The sequence below is a fragment of the Arachis hypogaea genome, chromosome 3, assembly GCF_003086295.3.
Source record: "Arachis hypogaea cultivar Tifrunner chromosome 3, arahy.Tifrunner.gnm2.J5K5, whole genome shotgun sequence".
NCBI classification, from domain to species: domain Eukaryota; kingdom Viridiplantae; phylum Streptophyta; class Magnoliopsida; order Fabales; family Fabaceae; genus Arachis; species Arachis hypogaea.
The window spans coordinates 123,702,764-123,717,158 of NC_092038.1; the positions used below are offsets into that span (position 1 = coordinate 123,702,764).

The 14,395-nt window shown below is 32.4% G+C and overlaps 1 protein-coding gene and 1 pseudogene across 1 annotated transcript; one reads left to right on the forward strand and one right to left on the reverse strand.

Moving 5' to 3' along the window:
- Positions 1–4,404: 4,404 nt before the first annotated feature.
- Positions 4,405–6,437, reverse strand: LOC112781260 (tubulin-folding cofactor C-like; annotated as a pseudogene).
- Positions 6,438–8,824: 2,387 nt separating this feature from the next.
- On the forward strand, positions 8,825–13,234 carry LOC140183863 (uncharacterized). The gene is made up of 3 exons (XM_072233441.1): positions 8,825–9,752; positions 10,307–10,475; positions 12,522–13,234. Exons 2-3 carry the CDS (start codon positions 10,356–10,358, stop codon positions 12,975–12,977), a joined length of 576 nt encoding a protein of 191 aa, XP_072089542.1. The 5' UTR covers positions 8,825–9,752; positions 10,307–10,355; the 3' UTR covers positions 12,978–13,234.
- Positions 13,235–14,395: the final 1,161 nt, after the last annotated feature.

A 14,395-nucleotide genomic window follows, 5' to 3' on the forward strand; every position in this document is an offset into this window, starting at 1 on the left:
TAACTGCGGCAATTCCAACTCCTTAGCAGTACGGGTGGATGGAGGAAAATATTTATTGTAGAACTCAGTGCGAAAGTCAGCCCAAGTGATCTCTTGATCTCCATTAGATCCATTAAGGCTAACATCTACTCCTTGAGACCTTCCTCATACTTAATACACTTCTACTCCTCATATATTTGCAATATGTTTTTGGCACACCTTCAAAAATCGGCACAAGTCCTCGAATATCCGGGTGTATTTAGCCACCGTCATGCTTCCCTGCCTTAACTACAGCAATTCCAACTCCTTCGCAGTACGGGCGGATGGAGGAAAATATTTCTTGTAGAACTGAGTACAAAAGTCAGCCCAAGTGATCTCAGCGCCTCCTTGTTCCAACAACTAGCTCACTCCCTACCACCAATGTTGTGCATCCCCCTTCAGCATGTAAGTGGCGAACTCCACTTGTTGTCCTTCAAGGACATGTTGTACCTGCAGAGCCCGTTCCATGGCACGAAACCAATCATCTATCCCGGTCGGGTTGGTGGTTCCAGAAAAATTGGGCAGATTAACTTTAAAGAAATATTCCAAAGTTATTGGCCTATCCTCCCTCAGGTATGCTGTTTTTCAATCTGTTTCTATTTCCATGGCTATTCCCATTACCATTTCCGTTGCTGTCATTCCATTCTTTCCACTACTCTGGTGGTTGTAGTGATAGAATTGTGCAAAACTACAACCATTGCGTTCATAGATTCTAACAAGGCGGCCGAGTCAAATGCCAGCTCGGAACTCGGACTCGATTGACGGGGGCTACGCCTATTTGTAGACATTGAGGTTTTGTTAAAACCAAACGATCAACATTAAGGTGATCAATCTTAACATATCTAATTTAAGTGCTAACATTTTCAAAATGAAAGCTCATAGATCATCATGCAAATGTATCATTAGAGATACTCTAGCAGCATAGAAATACACAAGCAGAGCCTACGGTGAAGCATGGTCAGTCCATCCCCAGGTTTTACTAAGGATGAATTGCTCTAATACCATTTGTAACAACCCAACTTCTAGCAAGTCATGACCAATGCTAGCCGTCAGGTGCTACTACACGGCTTTCCCTAGAGACTTTAGACCTTAATCAAATATATACATATGAGCATGTAACGCTAGTCGAGATCGCGTGTCAGATATATAGATATAATGAAATAAGTAATAGTTAAATAGATAATATATACATGAAGCATAGAAAATATAGAAAACATAGTAATATCATACATATATGCCCGAAGGCTCATTTAGTACATCATAATTCACTTCGGGTTACATCGTTGCTTATTAATGAAAATATTTACAGACTCCATATTTATACTAACAGACCTCGACTCACAAGAGACACCCTAGTCTAGGACCTGCTCTAACTTATTTTTATAGATATTTAGAAAAGTACCTAACCCTCTAAAAGTCTATACAAAGCGAGGACAAAGACTACAACTGCTACTACTACTATTGCTAGTCACCGATCCCTAGCAGCTGAAGAAACACATAAGTGTTGTGTTGAAGTAAAAAAAAAAAGTAGCTTTGACCTACCAGTAATGCTACTGCTACTCTTCCATCTCAAAGTTAGGAACTCAAAGAAGATCATACCGGATTGCATCTGCGGAACGGGAGAAGTAAGGGGTGAGAACCTAAGGTTCCCAACAGGGTACTACTCGGAAAAACCTAAGGAGTTCCACAACCTAAGTCTAAGACTTTGCATAGTTAGGTCGGTAAGTCACACAAACAAGTACAAGCACAAGTGTATAGCAGAATAGTAAACAAACACAAAGTACAGGAAGTATAGATAAATCACAATCACACATAAATGCAGCAACCAAGTATGATGCATGCCTGGTCCTGTGCAGACCATGAGCTCATGCGTCAGTTGACTACCCGCAACCCGACGTTACTTAGGAACTAGTCCTAGATATGGTTTTCCGATTTATGTCCGTCTGTGCATACATGTCAATGTGGTTAAGAATACCACCAGTACGTGACAAAAGGCAATCGTTGCAAAACTTGACTCCATAACATACACAGAAAGGAAAAACAGAGTTTTAGCAGTTAATGGGTAATACCCGCCTCCAAACAACCTCAAGCACCTTGAGGTTTATAAGTTTTTTTTTTCGCAGCATATCTCAATAAAATTTATCTCCAAGGGACTTCTCTGCCCTTCTTTTTAAAAATTTGTGCCCGATCTTTTTTTAAAATATCTCAGTCTTGTCACATATTTTACCATTTTGCCTTTGATAATTTTGTACATTTTCAATTTTACCCTTTTATACATAATTTCGTTTTTCTAATTTTCTTTAGGCTCTTAGTGATACTTTCACCACTAGTGTTATTACTTCACCATTTTACCCTCATTTTTTTTCTAAAAGACCTTTTTACCCTTCATTAAGTTAATTAATAAACTTTAATTTTGACTTTATACTTAAAATCACTAATATGCCCCTAAGTACTCTAGTTTTACCTGATTTAGCGTCAAAATGTTACTGGGTTAATCCTAATATTTTTCTATGATAAAATTATTTATAATACTTTTAATTAATACCAATTCTACACTTAAGGACCTAAAAGATCATTTTACCCTTTATTAATTTATTTACTTATTCTAGTTACCGTTTTTATCGTTCTACTTTTAATTTTTACTAAAGCTTTTATTTAGGCCCAAAATTTTATTGTAATTATAATTTTGACCTAATTAATTTATGTAATTACTAATTTACTTTGATGACACTAAGTTTAGAATTTTACTTATCTTTGAATTAAATTACATTTTTACCCATCTTTTACCCAAAAATGACCATAACACCCTTTTTACTTTTACACCTTTGTTCCATAGGATTAATGTCAATTTTCTAACCTCTTTTTAACCCTTATATACATGACTTTCATGATCATTTAGTGGCTAAATTTTCAGGGGTGCAGTTTTTTATTTTTATCCACTTTTAGTAAATTTTAAGGCTTGAAACTTAAATTTCAAGTGCTCTAAATAATTTTAGTGGTTCCATATAATTTTCAAAGACAAATAATCTTCATATAACACTCAAATAACAAGTCAAAAATAGAGAAGCATCACTAAGTTTTCAGAATTAAAAATCAAGCACGAAATCACCACAAAGTAACTTATATGAACACCGAATCAAGTACAAATATATATATTCAAACTATTCCTAACCCTTAACTGTTATTTAATTTATTTTTTAAACCTTTCACACTAGAAAACATGCACATAAAGGCAGAGGCATGGCTGGTGGTGGTGCAGTTTCATTTTTGGTCGAAAAGTGTCACAAAAACATCAAAATTCAACTACTTTGAACTCAAATTTCTTTAGCTTCTTAGGTGTGCTCCATGGGTGATTCAAGATGAGTTTTCTATATATGGAGGAGAGTAAGAATTTATCATGACTACTATTTTAAAAAAAAATAAAAAAGGAAAGGAGAAAGAATATGAGTTTACCTAGTCGAAATTTTGGAATAAATGCAAGGATTAGCGAAAACAGGCAAGAGTTTGTGTTTGTAAGGATTGAGTACTTGAAGAACACATGAAGAAAAATGCAAAAAGAGTTGAAATAGGGGCTGGGACATAGAGCACAAGTGCAAGAAATTTTCTCTCTTTCTCTCTCAAGAATTCGATCAAAAGAGTGTAAAAATGTATAAAGTATTTTGTTGTGGTCAATACTTTCTTAAATAAAAAAAATTAAAGTCTTGTTGAATTTATGATGGTAGAAGAGGCTGAGTTTTTCGTGGTCAAGGGCTGGGCTTTAATGAAGACGGGGTGTGAAAATGAGGAAGCTTGGTCAGCGCTTGCGTGTCGAGCTTATTCACAGTTAACCACAGTTAGTTAATCGATGTTAAAAATAAAGCAGAAGGGGGTGAAAAGCTAAGATAGTCTCGGCCCAGAGGTTGAGAAGGAGACACGAGTTACCTGGGTGGCAAGTAAGAAGATTTGGAGTCTCTAAGAGTTGTTTGTAGAATACTTTTTAGTAATTCGGTTCGGAGTAAATTTTACCGTGTGGTAAAATAATTAATGGCTAAAATTTATTCTTAAATAAATAAATCATGAATATATGTTTAATATTAATCTTGGGATACAATTACCAAGGTAGAAATTATTTTTTCCACTAGTTTCAAAGTTTTCGGTTACAAGAATTTTTGTCGGCGCACGCAAAATCGTCATTAAAAGTGAATTTTTGGCTCAAAAAGTCTATAGTAAGGAAAATAAACTAATGGTAAGCTAATATTTATTATTTACTAGTCATATTTACCTTAGGGAGATTAATTACTCTCATAAAGCCAATTTTGACCTTATTAATGGTCTTTTTCTATTTATTTTTTTATTTTTTATTTTTATTTTTTTTACCATTGGATCAGCCTCACTATTTCTTATTAGGCCATGATCTGGAATTTTGCAAAATAAATTTTAAATTAGCCAAAAAATTCTGTTTACCAAAAATCGGGTTTTTACAAAATACCCCCTCATGCCAATATCTCCAAGTGCCTTTTGAGAAAAATATCATCCATACTTATAAAACTGTAAGGAAGGATGCATTCCTCACAAAAAGGCCACTGCGTTGAAATCCTGGTCGTAAGCACTACCGAACTTGGAAGATAGAGCTTTGAGAATTTCCTCATTCTATGGAAAAAAAAAAAAACTTAAACACTTGCAGCATCTTACTCAAATTTTCTCATTCTTTCCATGTTCCAAATTGGATATATCAATGATTCTAACTCTAACATTCTCCGCTAAAATAGACCAATTTGGAGACTACACCGCCCTCAACCAATTGAAATCATCCCCATTTTCTTAATTCCCGATTTCTGCAACACGACCATCACCACGAAGATCTTCTTTGATCCTTTCGTAGCACAAGCAGTATGGCGCAAACCTCTCACCCCATTACCATCCTTGATTATAGGCATACTCTTAACTCTCAGGTAAAAATTGCTCCTTTTTGCAACGTGATCTAAATTTGATGTGATGCTATGGCAAAAATGTATTCCCAACATCCTCGATGAGGATTGAACCCATCATGGGCCCAATGTAACCCTACAATTCTTCAACTTGTGAATGAAATGGGTCCTCATGCAACCAATTATCCTAACCTCGCAGGAATTGAAATCAGACACTATGAATTTTTCAACCTCTGAACCCTTAAAATCACCCACCAAAAGTGCACCGGATTTGTTCCTGAAACCCAGGGAATCGCTTTTAGGAGGTAGAGACTGCTTGGGTTCTTGTGGAGTAACAATGGTTGTGTTGCTGTTGCTGTTGTTGGCACTTGACAGTGTCTTTCTTGGTAGTAGCCTTGTTCTTGAAGAAGAACTTCCTTTTAAGAAGAAGCTAGGAGGTGAGGATTTTTAGGGTGTGTTTCAAATCGGCAATGGTTTTGAGGGAGGATCGAACATCGTAGGAGGGAAGGAGGTATGAGTTTTCTGTAATAAACTTTTTTCAAATTAAAAGTTAAATATGATTGGTGGTAGGGTTAATTTTAGAATTTAATATGTTTCTTAAACAGAGTCAACAAAAATTTAACAATTGAATATTTTTGTCGAACATAATTCATCTTTCATCAGTGGAAAGTTCATTTAGTTCTTCCGTGGTTAGTTTCATCTGCGACCGAATATTTCATAGTAAGAAATGACGATTTACTCTAATACTTAAACTATTCATATCACAAACATTTAAAACACGTATTACCTTTTTTAAGAGAAAAAATTTGTAAAAATTTAGATAAACCTAAAATCTTAAATATTTGATGAGCGAATATTTTATACGATTTTTGGCATCATTTTATATAGTTTTTAGCACATTTTGTTAAAGTTTTATTAAGTTTTCATAGATTTTAGTGCAAAATTCACATTTTTGGGTTCTACTTTAAATTTGTGTGTTTTTATACAATTTCAGGTAATTTCTGACTGAAATTGAGGAGTTGGAGCAAAAGTCTGATTCAGAAACAGAGAAAGCATTGTAGATGTTATCTAGATCTGACCTCCTTGCATTCGAAAGAGATTTTCTGGAGCTACAGAAGTCTAAATAGAGAATTCTCAATGGCTATAGAAAGCTAACATCCAGAGCTTTCTAGCAATGTATAATAGTTTATACTTTGCTTCAGAATTGAAGGCCCAAAACTGGCGTCCAATGCTAGCCTCCTGCTCGAATCTAAGCGTCTAGCACCCACAAGGAGGAGACCAGCGTTCAAACGCCCAAAAAGGACCCTCTAGCCAGCGTTCAATGCCCTAGAGGCCTCCTAGCATGTGGATCTCATCAAAGCTCATCCTAAACACTTACCAAGTGGGCCCCAAAAGTGGATTTTAGCACTAAAAGACTGTCTTACCCTTTCTTATGTAATCCTTAGTCATTAGCTTAGTATTTAAAGACCTTTTACACTTGATCTTCGAATCATATACAGGGAGATCAGCCATATTTCGTTTTTCACGTATTTTCTATCAGTATGAGTCTCTAAACCTCCTAGGTTGAGGGGAGGAGCCCTGCTGAGGTTTTATGGATTAATAAAAGTATTACTGTTTCTCTTCAATCCGTGTTTGATTCAATTCTAAGATGTATCTTCGTTCTTCAACTTGATGAATGAGAGGACCCATGACAATCATCTTCGTTCTTCATACTAAGACCGCGTGCCTGACAACCAATCGTGTTCTTCTTGGGTTCGTGTGAATATGTAACTGGAAAGCATCGAACCACTAGCTTGATTATACATCTCTTAGATGGCTAATCCACGACTTCGTTAGAGACTTCTCGAGGCACCGGTTCAACTGAGGTATGGGGAGATTAGGGTCTCTGTGGTAGAGACTAGAACCTAAAGGCGCAACATTCTCTGAGTCGAAAGATCCGACTTTGTCTGTGGCATTTTGAGTAGGATCATTAAGGAGAATGGACTGCAGGAGCTTCACCCTCAATCAGAATGGATCCACACTAACCATGGAGTTCAGATATGGAGGGGCATTGGTGACCTCTCAACCGGCGACAATCACATACAGTTTACCATAGAAGAAATCATTCACAATTGAAGAGGACAGTAAGATCAGAGTTAATCCAGAAAGACAAAGCATATCCAAGCTTTAACCATCTTCTTATCATTGTAAGCAGGTCAACCTAGTTCAGATCTCATTATTCCTTTTATGCAATTAAACAAACATATCTACATCTCCTACTCACCTGATTAAGATCTAAAGATAACCATAACTTGCTTCAAACCACAATCCTCGTGGGATCGACCTTAACTCGCTCAGGTATTACTTGGACGACCCAGTGCACTTGTTGGTACAGTTGTACGAAGTGTGGGATTCGTGCACCAATATTGTATAATGATATTTACTTAAAAATAACAGTTAAAAATTATTAGATGATTTAATACTTGATATAATATGTATTTATATTTTTGTTGGTGAATGCTATGGTACCTATCACATTGTATTTAAGTTACTAAAAAGGATAAATAAATAATATTTAATAAATTTTACATGATTTACTTTTTATTTTAAACATTTTTTTATTATAAAAGGTAAGTTACGCAATTTAAATACTATAACAACGACACCATAGAACTCACCATTTTTATTTTAAGTTTTACATAAAATTATTTTCATATGAAGAACTATCATATTGTATTATAAATATCTAAAGTTGCTAATATATGCTATAAAAAAAATTATCTGTCTATCATTAAGAGGTATTCAAATTCTTGCTATTTATTTTTTTTTAAATTAAATTTCTACAATAATACATTTAGAATTATTTTGTTTCTTTTAACATATTTTTAAGAGTAAAATATTAATTAGTTTTATCTCAAATAGTTGGAATAAGTATAAATATTGTCCTAATTTTTTTTATGTCTCAAATATACTTCTTAAAATGACTCGATATTATTTTATCATTAACCTAATAAAAAATTAATAATAAAATGATAACATATATATGTTGAATGGTTGAATCTGACAAATTTCTATGATTACTTTTGTGACTAAAATTTAAAAAATATTAGTACTTTTTATAGAATTAAAAATGAAAATAACATTTAGTCACTTCTAAAGTATTTGAAATACGAGTGGAATGAAAAAAAAAGTTTAAAACAATATTGATATTTATTCTAAATATTTGAGATAAAAATAAAAAATTAAATATAGTTATTTTTATGCTAAATTATAATTAAAAATCATTAGATGATTTAATTAATTCTCTATATAAAAATAATTATATGTAAATTTTTATCTTGATAAAAATATACTTTAACTTTGTTTTTAATTTCAAAAATAAAAAACACTTCAAAGGTATAAGATCCATTTACAAATTTTTAAGTATAAAAATTTATAAATTGGATAAAATTATAATGACTTCAAAATTAATTAAAGTTTGAATATACAATTGCATTTGACATTTTAGTAAATTCTCTTGAAATAATTTCACTTGTTAACAAAATCCTATTTCTTAAGCTACATTTGTTTGCAAGAACAGAACATTAATATAGAGATATTAAAATATAAAATTGTATTTGGCAAATAAAATATAAATAAAGCTATTATATTTAGAAACATAGAATTAATGTATTTTCTGTTTATCTTCACAGAAAAAATATATAAATATTAACAAGAGACACAACTTATTTTTTATTATTTTTATTAATTTTTATAATTATATTTTTTTATTATTATATTTTTTCTCAAATTTTTTAAATAAAAAAATAAAAATAAATTAAATTTTTGTAATTTATTTTATTTTATTATTAAATAAAATACAAAAATATTAAATTATATCTCTATTCTTTATGTTTGTTTTTAGTATTTTATCTTATCTTATTTTCAAAAATAAACTAGTCTTAATTCTTGTTCATACAATTCGAACATGCTTGTGAAAACTTAACTACCTAAACTAAATGACTAATAATGCCAAGACACAAACAAGTCTTCTAAAACATATGCCCTGTAAGAAAGAAGAAAAATTAAATGATATGGGGATGATGATGATGATGGAAATGGAGAAGATGAAATTGACAAAAAAAAAGAAAAAAGAAAAAAAAGAAGAGGTGGTGAAGGGGTGTCACCGTCGGCGATTAACTGAACAAACGGCGTCGACTCCTTTTTGAAATCTATAAATTTAAAATAAAACACTTGATATTTCACCAACCACCCCTACAGACTATAGTCCTATCCTATTTGGTTAGTCAATGCACAATCCTGGTTAAACCAGGGTTTAATGAGTAACCACGGTTGGAGAAGATAATCTTAATCATAGTAGGAGAATAGTACATTTACACACGTGCGACGTTTCGCATAGGCACACAGAACCGAATCGGAATTTACACAAAAGAAACGTTCTTTATTATTTTAAAGATTAATTAAAAACTTGACTTTCCGGTAAAGACCGGGTAATTAATTGAAAATCATTCATATCAAAAACCCAGAAATAACCATTTTTAAATTAAATAAACCCACACTTGTCCTTACCTGCCTCTTCGGGCAGCCCGTACCCAATCTTTCCCCTTATCTGGGACGCTGCCCGAACTGCCCGATACTTGGCTGAGAAATTACGAGCATTCGGTCTTCAGTATGTGTTCTCTCTCTCTAACCTCTGATATTTCTATATTTTGCTGCTCTGTGTTTTCTAGTTTCTACGATCAGGATCCAACGGTCCACAATGTACGGGGCTTCTTCTCCTTCTTCTCCGAGGTTTTAGAGCTCTAACGCCTCAGATCCACGTGTTCGGTCTCTAGATCTTCCTTCCTGGTACGCTCTTTCAACCTTCTTCTTCCTCAATTCTTGTTAATTCTTTCCTTACTATGCTTTTCTTGTGCTACTTTGAGTTCTGTCACTCTTCTTTTGGGATCTTAAGGGTTCTGTGTTGAATTCTCTGCTTTTATGATGTTTTTTGCTGAAAAGCTTCTACTTCCGGCGAGCTCTTCAGCTCAACTTTCTCGTTTAACGCAAAAAATTTGCTTCTTTTACATGCCTTTTCTAATTATATTCAGTTTTGCGTAGAATTATTGCTGTGTATTGTTGTCTTAAAATTCTGGTTGTCGTTGTCCAGTTGTGTCAGAAAATAATATTCTTTGAATTAATTTTTTTTTCAATTTCTTTTGGATAAACCTATGTTATAGCTTTTTTAATAAAATACTAAAGTAATAATCAGTGTATAACTGCGGTACTTGCTGAAACAAGATCTGTGCTCTTATGATTTTACGGATGATCTAACGGTGGTGATTAATTTTTTCCATTTTTAAAAATTTAATTTCCCCCTTTTTTCCCTTTTTATGTTATTTATTATTATTATTTTTCTACAGGATAACGTTTTCTGGCTCGAGAAGGTATTAGTTGGTCTTTTGTACGGATATGGAAGCTAAGAACAGCTCAGTGACGGTTACGCTCAATTATGGCGCGTTGACGTGCGCCGCGGAAGTGCTCGCAACTATGCTAGCTTCTGCTCTCGTCAAAGCCACGCTTTTGTCTCCGGTGAGTCCCTACCCTTCGTATTCAAATTCAACCCTCCGAAACTTATATTTCCTTTTTGAAAAGAAAAAAATTAGAAAGGAAATGAAAGTTCAAAGTTTTTACTTGTCTCAACCTTGTCAAGATCTATCCTTGTTTTGAAAGTAGTTTGTGTTTTCTACAGATGTAAGGTCTCATCAGATGTGGGAAATTTTCGGTCCTTTTTGTCCATGACCTTATTATTTAACTTGCTAATTTGCGCTTCTAAGAGCCACTATGACCCTACGACCTACCTATAGGAATTTTTCATACTGGTTTTACGTTTTTTCTCTTAATAAAGTATCAAGTATAATGGGAATAAATATTTCTTTCCGTTACAAGATCGTAGTCTTTATTTATGAATTATTGAAAGGTTTTATAATAGAATTATTCTAAGAAATTTATTTCGGAAACCGTTTTTTATTGTTTTTGGCACAATCGATTTTTGTTTTTAATTTTTAGATGCTAGATAAGATAAGGATTTATATATATCTGGATATAATACTTTACTACTAGACCGGCTAATGTGCGCCGTTGGTTTCAACATTTGGTTGTCTCGAGTTGAGTTTGGTGTTTGCTAACATGCGCACTTTGGTCGTATATATTTTTTGGGATTTTACTCCGATTCCTATAAAACAAAAGCTAACAAAACCTTAAAATGTAAACTCACCAAAAAAACAAAAACCTTAAAATGTAAGATTATTTGGTGAATGTTGTTCACTAATAATAACAGGGTTTTGTTGTCAGATTAAGTGGTACATGTTATTCCTAATCTTAGCAAGATTTCGTCGCGGAGAGTAAGGTTTTGTGAATTAAAAAAAAGGGAGGGGTGTGAATACTATTCCGGTCAATGATAATTGTTTTGAAAGGCCACGAAGTCTCCAATAAAAAAAATATTTTTTTCGGTTCTTCATTTTTAATTTTGTAAGACTAGATAGTCTCTGTGTAAAGATAATTATCTCCGTATTTTTTTTTTCAGGGTTTTGTTGTCTCTTGGGGTAATTATCTTAATATCTTTAGCGTTTTTTTTCCCAAAAAAAAAAAAAAAAACAAAATAAGGTGCTTTTGAGGAGCATGAAGCGGTGTTGTGGGATGATTAGTTTAAGTCGTGATAAACACCACGAGGAACCCCGTTGAGAACAAATAATAAAATATCTTTTTTTGTCGTGGTGTGAGTGTGTGAGAAGAGAAAAAGTCAAAAGTCAAGGAAAGTGAGGATTGATTAGGGGTGGGGTAGCGGATTCGTAATCAGTGGTGGATTATTCGCTTGGATATGCTTTTGAGCGTAAAGCTCGTTGCAGCAGCGCGTGTCGTTTTTGCATTCCCCCGTTCTTGGCATCTTGGGTGGGACAAAAAAGAGCCTGGAATCTAATGCGATGGGACATAGTCATAAACTATGCTACTTCCACTTCCACTATGTACCGTCTTAACTCTTCATTTCTAACTCACTCAATTCGTGTAGATAATAATAATAATAATAATAATAATAATAATAATAATAATAATAATAATAATAATAATAATAATAATAATAATAATAATAATAGGAGAGTTAATTATTTAAAATTCACGTTTTAATAAAAGATTGTAAACTCTATATTTTATTTTTATATTAAAGCATGGTTGTGTGTATGTTCTTAATTTGAAGTTGTGTTGTATATACAGCGACAATCTGGCTTGGATCTTGACACAGAAAATGAGACTGGTTTTTATTCGTAAACTTGGATTAATTTTTAACAACAATTTAAAATAACATTAACTTAGTTATTTCTGCGATATTTGTACTTTGTAGTTGAAATTCACTTGACCAAGTTTCTGAAGTACCTAGCAAGATGTATTGCATCAGAATACAAATGAAGTATTTGTACTTGTTTGATTTGATCGATTTTAGGTTGATCTATCTATCTTTATGTTTGACATCTACCCTTGATATAATGATTATGGAATTTAAAATTAAATTCTTTTTAGTATTATGTATCCACTGATGAAAGAATTTGATTATGGAATCGTTGATTCAACTGGTGTATGTAGGATCTATATGGGCTGCTATTAACCAAAGAAGACGGTAAAGCCCAAAACCAGGACAAACAATTTGATGCCGAGGGAGAAGATGGTAATGATGATGAAGGAGACGACGATGATGATGGAGATGGTGGATTTGGAGAGGGCGAAGAGGACTTGTCCTCTGAAGATGGTGGCGGCTATGGCAACAACTCCAACAAGAAGAGCAACTCAAAGAAAGCTCCCGAGGGTGGAGCTGGTGGCGGGGCGGCAGAAGAGAATGGAGAAGAGGAGGAAGATGAAGACGGTGAAGGTGACGGTGATGACCAAGATGAAGATGATGATGAGGATGACGATGATGACGACGAAGAAGATGAAGGTGGCGAAGAAGAGGAAGAGGAGGGTGTTGAAGAAGAAGAGAATGAAGATGAAGAAGATGAGGAAGATGAGGAAGCCCTGCAGCCCCCAAAGAAAAGGAAGAAGTAAATTTAGTCTTAGTTAAGCCTCCTATCTGTATTATTGTGTACCAATTTGGATTCTAACTTCCATGCTTTTTTCTTCCTTTTTTTTTTTTTGGTACTAAACTTCCACGTTTCAATTTTTAGTTTAAAAGGAGGCTTTTTGTAGATGTTTTAAACTCTTAATTGATATCTGTGTTTCCCATTGCGTAATTAGAATGCTACATTATTATCGAGCGAGCAGTGCTTAATTCAATAGAGAAAATCTATATGATATTTTACTGACCTTTCTCCCTATATCCTTGAGCTGGTATTGAAACAGTTTTATTTTCCTTCACAGAAGTTGTTTAGGACTTGGAGTCCTGAGGCTCCTTATCTTTATTGACAGTGACTTTGTGAGGATTTAGGTATTGACGTCGAAAAATTGTTTAAAAAATCAATATTTTTCACTATAGAAGTAGAAAGTTAACTAATATTAGTTTAATGGCCAAATAAGTTTATAAGTAAATTTTTTTAATTTTTTACTTATAAAAAGTTATAATATTAATATTTGGTATAATTTTTAAAAAATTATAATTTTTTAAAAAATTATGTAAATGTTTATGAAAAATTTAAAAAAATTAATTTTTTTATAATAAAGTTTTTTTTATCATTCTTCTTTTAAAATAAGTATTTTTAGAATTAAAAAATTAAATACAAAATAATTTATTTATAAACTATTTTTAATATAAATATTTATTGTTTAAACTTTATTTTAAAAAAAAAGTTAATTAAACTGTTTATTTAAACTAAATCTAAATATAAAATAAAAGAAAAAATATTAATTAACTAATTTAACCAATATTTTTCTCGCATTATTATGAAAAGCATAAAAGCTAGACAACCAAAATTTTCTTTTAGCTAAAGTTCAACCAAGTCAAATTTATATAAGCATATTTTTTATTTTTTTTTTTTTTCTATTTCTTTTTTTTCTCTGGTTTGATTTCTTATTCTCTTTTTTTTCTCTTTTTTTTTCATTGTTATTATCATCAGTCATCACCATTATCACAATCATCGTCATCATATTCTTTGTTTTTTCAATATCACACTTTTTCTCTAGTTTGATTTCTTTCTTTTTTTTTTCTTCTTTCTTTTTTATTATCATTATCATCATCATCGTCATTACTATTATCATTATCATTGTCATATTCTTCTTCTTCTTAATTCAATATCATACAATTAGTTTAACGATAACTAAAATAATAGAAATTTTTTGTTAGTGACACAAAAAATCTGTTGAAAATGGCACTAAATTTTTTTATAAAAAACACAAAAAGTTTTAAAAAACCACAAATTTAAAATTTTAGCCCACTCAACCAACAAATTTAAATTATATACAAATTTGATACAAACAGTCACCAAAAAAATTATTTTTGATACAAATGACACAGAAATGACTAGACCTTT

Bases quoted from the DNA above. Each gene is read 5' to 3' on its own strand.
- LOC140183863 (XM_072233441.1), top strand. From the start codon at position 10,356: ATGGAAGCTAAGAACAGCTCAGTGACGGTTACGCTCAATTATGGCGCG. The intron at 10,476-12,521 runs GTGAGTCCCTAC...TGGTGTATGTAG, and splicing joins AAGCCACGCTTTTGTCTCCG to GATCTATATGGGCTGCTATT.